The 5,823-nt window shown below is 31.7% G+C and overlaps 1 protein-coding gene across 1 annotated transcript; it reads right to left on the bottom strand.

Annotated features, from left to right (window-relative positions):
- Positions 1–604: 604 nt before the first annotated feature.
- LOC124910661 (proteasome subunit alpha type-5) lies at positions 605–5,156 on the bottom strand. Its single transcript, XM_047451337.1, has 10 exons — positions 5,048–5,156; positions 4,816–4,855; positions 4,644–4,725; positions 4,424–4,504; positions 4,201–4,314; positions 4,005–4,106; positions 2,596–2,654; positions 1,363–1,465; positions 1,066–1,131; positions 605–947 (listed from the first exon to the last, which is right to left on the bottom strand). Exons 2-10 carry the CDS (start codon positions 4,827–4,829, stop codon positions 855–857), a joined length of 714 nt encoding a protein of 237 aa, XP_047307293.1. The 5' UTR covers positions 4,830–4,855; positions 5,048–5,156; the 3' UTR covers positions 605–854.
- Positions 5,157–5,823: the final 667 nt, after the last annotated feature.

Raw genomic sequence — 5,823 nt, 5'->3', positions numbered from 1 at the left:
AGACCTCCATCCATAGTTAGAGTAAAAATATTTGGTAGGCAAGAACAAAAACAGGAATGAGATACCATGTTAAAATAGAGATAAATATTATTTTTTTTGGAAAACATTATACTTATAAAGAATTAATATTCAAGATTGTGAAGTTAATCAAGCTGTTCTGAAAAAAAAAACAATTTTTATAATTTTTAATATACATAAATTATTTTTAAACAAAACTAAGATAATTTTAGAAAGGTCCAACAAAATATAATTACCTGTTTTAACTAATAATCATAAACTTTTGTAGTTTTTCAGTTTGGAATTATTTAATATTTTTTCAATATAAAAAGCTACACCAACCAGAGTTATGGATTAATTAAAAATATTACTATAATTAGAAGAAAAAAAAGTATTACACCATTTCATAAACAACATTATTTTATTTTTTTCTTCCCATTCAAAAAATCCAATTCTTAAAAAAATTTATTATCTAAAAGCATTTGGATAATAGAGTGTTATGAGTTTTTGTTTAATTAAATTGACATTTTTAAGTCCAAACCCAAATAAAAAATGTTCCCAAATGAGCCAATATGTAATGGTAAAATAAATACCAACACAAGGAAAATAACAAATAAAAATCTGATTGAAAGTTGAAGGGAGGGCAACAAAATACCAGTTTTCTACAATTAAAGATAATTTCAGATGATAGAAAATTAAGTTCATTACCTGAAAGAATTCCAAAACAAAGCAGAGATATTTAAGTTATATATAATATTCCTCCTCGCAACATATAGCTCCGTTTCATTCATAATTTTCGGGGTACAAACATGAAAATGAAAAGATAGTTGGAGATTGACCTCAGAAACTATTCGAAATCACAAACGGGTAATAACCGCCTCAACCTCAGAAGGAGTGTACAAGTGGTAAGTAGGTGAAACCTTTGCAATGTCAACATTATTGGGTGTCACCTGAATTCGATAAAAGAAATGTGAAAATATCAGACTATTTTATCCTTGTAATAAGATAAAGTTGTTTTTTTGGACACTTTACTAATTTACCAAATAAATGGGCTGGGAGGACACTTACCTTTTCTTCCATAACTTGCTTCAGGATTGAAAGAGCTATAGTTTCAGCTTCTGCAAGTGTAAGATCCTGTACAAGAACAAGACAACCTATTTGGTATGGAAAAAATAAAAAATGATAAAAAAAAAACTATTGTTTACTAAGAAAAATTCAATCACGTTTTTCCATATACAATCAAAATCACTTATATTGTGATTATGACTGACAAAATATCACTTTTCAAAAAGGCATGTATGTCATCAACCAAATATAAAATGGAATATTGCAATCGCATTTAGAAAGATGGATAGAAAAAGAAACCTTGTTGAATTGTTCCTGCAACGAGCTATCTGCACCTTCTGAACCAGAACCAATAGCTTTAGCATTACACTGCCAGAATGTCCCAGATGGATCGGTATAGTACCTGCCACACCGCCCAAAGTTTCATCGTCTGGATTTAAACCATTTTTTTTTCCTTTTTTTCAAAATTAAGTATACAAATGATTTCTGATTTTAATGGTTGAAGAGACAAATGAGCAACACTTGCAGGCAGATATAACATTGGGGCTATGTCTGGTTTAGGATGGAAATGGAGATGGTATTAGAATTGTGGGAACAATTCCAAATCAATTGTTTTTTGATAAATTTATATATGATTTTGGAAATTTCAATTCCACTATTTTTACTTCGGAATTAAACTCAAGTCTTCAAATTGTAAAATCCAGTTCCACTATTACAATTCAATTCTTATATAATTCTATGATTTTTTCCAAATATAAGAATTGAAATGTAAATTGAATTATACTTCTTATATATCTCATGTTTGACCAGCTATATCCCAGTCAGATACATCCAACCCCCAATGGAATTCAGTACTAATAGGTCACCAGTTCACAAGAACAAATTTACATGATAAAAGCTAAGAAGTGATGGTTTATACAAAGACGGGAATGTCTATGTAAGGTGGAAGGTGCATTTACCATAAAAAAATAAACTTTAAGATGCAAACATGAACACTTCAAACAGTTTGGACAACATGAAGAATATTTGCTCTTCAAAGAGAAAAGGAACTAGTTAACCAACTTTTGTCAATTATGAAGAGTTCAATGCTACATTCTGTACAAGAAAATAATGCAACCCCATGGACTAAGTTGGTGCATCAACAACACAAAATCTAGATTTAGGAACTGATAACACAGCTTCTGAATTAATCTAAACAGCTAAGTGCTTACTTGAATTAAGTTCATTTGATAATATAGATTTACCTATGAATGACTTAACTCAATCATATAGAAAGAGTGTACACGAAACAACCTTAACCCCTCTAACTTAATCAATTCTTTACTATATGGGTAAACTATTCTTTATGTATTTTAGATATTAGTTCTACATTTTATCAAATCAACTTACATACTAATTCCTTAAAATTCAGATATTTTCATTTGGTTTATTCAAACATTTATTTTTGAGACTTAAATAATGACACATGAAGAAAAGGAAAAGGCTTAAGTAATGAGAGTTAAAGAACAGATCTTGAGATAAAATTGCACTTACAAGCTAGGTCCATTCTCATCATGACCAGCAATGAGAAGTGACACTCCAAATGGACGAGACTGAAAAAACAAAAGAAGATAGCACACGTTAGAAACATACGCAAATATAAATGTAGCTAAGGCAATGGTAATCATGAGGAACAGTTCCACATTAAGAAATGCACCTAACCAGTGACTTGAAATAAGGTTTATAGAAACAGAGAAACATAACCATGTAAAGAGACTGAACTTGGACATACATCATGAGTAAAGAACAACAAGGAGGCATACATGTATAAGCCAAAAGGATAAAGAGCATATTAGCCCCAGATCATTTTGAATTGGAGTTGATCAAATCTTCTAATTAAAGAGAATGATGGTCTATGAAAATTTCAAATTAGGAGAAAATAAACTCCAAAGAGAACAATGTTTATCTTGTTATTGCTGTTTTGTAAATAGTTACGTTATATACATGTGTTCACATTTTTATGGAAAAATGCAAGGATAGGATAAACAACATTCACTACCCTGAAATAGTACAAGGTTAGGATCTATGGTTAGACGATTCATCATACACGACAATGGACAATCCAAATTCATCTTCTAGAAATAATTAGTTACAAATCTGGCCAGTTAGATATGGCCCGCTCACTGTTTGTTATGCAATAGTTACAAATAATTTCTTGACCTATATGCTATAATAAATAAAGCTAAGGATCTATGGAAAAGATATGCAGATTTTATGAATTGAGAATGAAGTTCAATCATATCAGATTTTTCTAGTCACTCCTCCCCTTTCTTCACAATTCTATCCTACTAAACCCTAATTCTTCTATAGAATCATACCAGAATAATCACTCTAAGAAAAATCAGGACTAAATAATCTCTTCAATTCTGATGCCAAATATGTTATTGGTAGTCATGAAAGAAATGCAAAACATAAACTTAACAGTTGGCAAACAAACCAGATGACCAACTATTTTCTCCACGTGTACATGACAGTCAGATGGATGAAATATGAACTAATAGTAATGAGAAATGATCCCCTTTTATTTATCATAAGAGGCCTATCATTCTACAGTTGACACATGATGTCTATGTATTATGCCTATCCTCTACCATCATCTTTCATGAAGACATACCACAAAGTAGAACATTTACACATCAGTGTCTAAGTGATGATCCACAGTAATTAGGAAAGATGTAATCATCACATCTTATTCAGGACAGTATATCACTTTAATGAATTGAAGCTGTGTTTCCAAAAGCAGCTAAGAAACCATGCTAGGGAGCTTTATCAATTAGAATAAAATAACAAATGAAGCTATTAATCAAGAGAATTTTAGTCCTATTAATTTGTACGAGCATTCACTTAATTTGTCTAAAACATGTATGCATCAAGGACGCTTCCAAAACAAAGAGGAGGTTTACCATAGATTCTTCATCTCCTTCACCAAACCGCAATGCCAAATCACATAGAGCTTGAGTAGTAGACTCAACAGTCATGGGTTCACCATATGAGAACCTATGATTCTATTGAAGTACAGAAAAAAAGATATTAGGATTATATTATCATGTCATTATACTGTTCAATAAGTCATTATTGATTATAGAGAATAACAGTTACTTGAGTTTCAACTCGAGCATGTTCAACAAGTGTACGTGCATCAGCAATTAATCCACTCATTGCACATCCAATATGTTCGTCAATCTCCATTATCTTCTCCACACTACTTGGTTCCTACATGAACAAGAAACAAATGATATTGACAAATCCAAATGCAAATACTGTAAATGCAACACGAACATGGATATCTCAGTATTCTAGCTAGATGGAGTTCAACAAATACCAGAAGTGGAGAAGTGATGCGCTTCTCAACGGCAAGCACAACACCTTCCTTAGTCTTTATCCCAATTGCAGTGGAACCAAGCTGTTATAGTCATGACAATGTAAAAAACTCTCTTAGCTAAAACGATAAAATCATAAAAATGATCAAGAAAAGTAGATTCACGACCAGATCTTATTATACAGATGTTTAAGCAAATGATAATATCAGCTCTCTAACTCACCTTAATAGCCTCAATAGCATATTCAACCTGGAACAATCGTCCCTCCGGGGAGAAGGTGTTGACACCTCTGTCGTACTCAGTCCTGTTACAATATTTAACACGGAAATAATCATTAGTTAGAAGATTTCTTCACAAAAACCCTAGACAAGATCCGCAGTGAAAACGGCCTAACCTTGTAAGAAACATCTTCAATTTCGCTAAGAATAGAAAATCTGCATATAAATTGAACGAAGAACGTGTAAATAAACAAACAAGAGTGAAGAAAAGAAAAAGTTCAGCATCATCAGTAATTAACAGTTGAAGTGAATGAATAAAGCATTGATGAATCCATTATGCAAATGCAGTGATCAAACGAAGAACGTGAACAAACAGAAATGGAATGAAATTAACTGATACAAATTCACCTGTTGCTCGATAAGCCGATAGAGAGAGAGATAGATCAAACAGAAATGAAAGTGCTCGAGTTTTGCCTTCGGCGTATTATTCCTCTTCTTCTTGAGAAGCAAGACAACTGAAAAAATTAATTAAGTCCGTGTTTGTTTGGACTTTTCGGTCTGGCCAAATTTTGGTGGGCCTTAATATCTGGCCCGGATGTTTAGGCCCAAAACTAACCCACCCAAGGCCCACCATTCTTCTTTAAAATACCATAATAAAATGTAATGATGCTCTCAAGGATTGTCCTATTATAATGACAAAAAGAGTAGACCGCTCGCCTCTAAATTTCCAAATACCTATAATTAAGACTTAGAGCCATGCCAGTGAAAATTGAGAAGGTTGCAACCATGAAGTAGTGTAGATTCATGCCTTTTATGAGAATCTCGATCCAGTCTTTCTTAAAATGAGGACAATCGATGTTGACATCAACACGGCACCATCGGTCCTAGAATGCAGTGAAGGTTTCGTTGGTTAATTCGATGCTACCAAACGGAAGATTCTTTCTCAAACTTACAATACGTCTCATTAACCAGTAATTTATTTTTAATCCAAAAACTCATTCACATCAACTTTTTTAATACCATTTAAATATTTATTAACTTTACAAATTAAACCTCTATATTTTTTTATTCAATTAGAGAAAATTATGATAAAATTAATTATTCATTAATAATTTATATACATTAAAAAAGTAAAACATTATTAATCCTATTTTTATTACTCGTCTTTAATTTTTATTTTTTAT

The sequence above is a fragment of the Impatiens glandulifera genome, chromosome 7 (assembly GCF_907164915.1).
Source record: "Impatiens glandulifera chromosome 7, dImpGla2.1, whole genome shotgun sequence".
In the NCBI taxonomy this organism is placed as follows: domain Eukaryota; kingdom Viridiplantae; phylum Streptophyta; class Magnoliopsida; order Ericales; family Balsaminaceae; genus Impatiens; species Impatiens glandulifera.
The sequence above is the reverse complement of the archived record's forward strand: the minus strand, read 5'-3'. Positions and strand labels throughout refer to the sequence as shown.

Coding starts and splice junctions, on each gene's coding strand:
- LOC124910661 (XM_047451337.1), bottom strand. Junction 4,315..4,423: donor GCATCACTTCTCCACTTCTG/GTATTTGTTGAA, acceptor TTGTTCATGTAG/GAACCAAGTAGTGTGGAGAA. Junction 4,107..4,200: donor ATGCTCGAGTTGAAACTCAA/GTAACTGTTATT, acceptor GTACTTCAATAG/AATCATAGGTTCTCATATGG.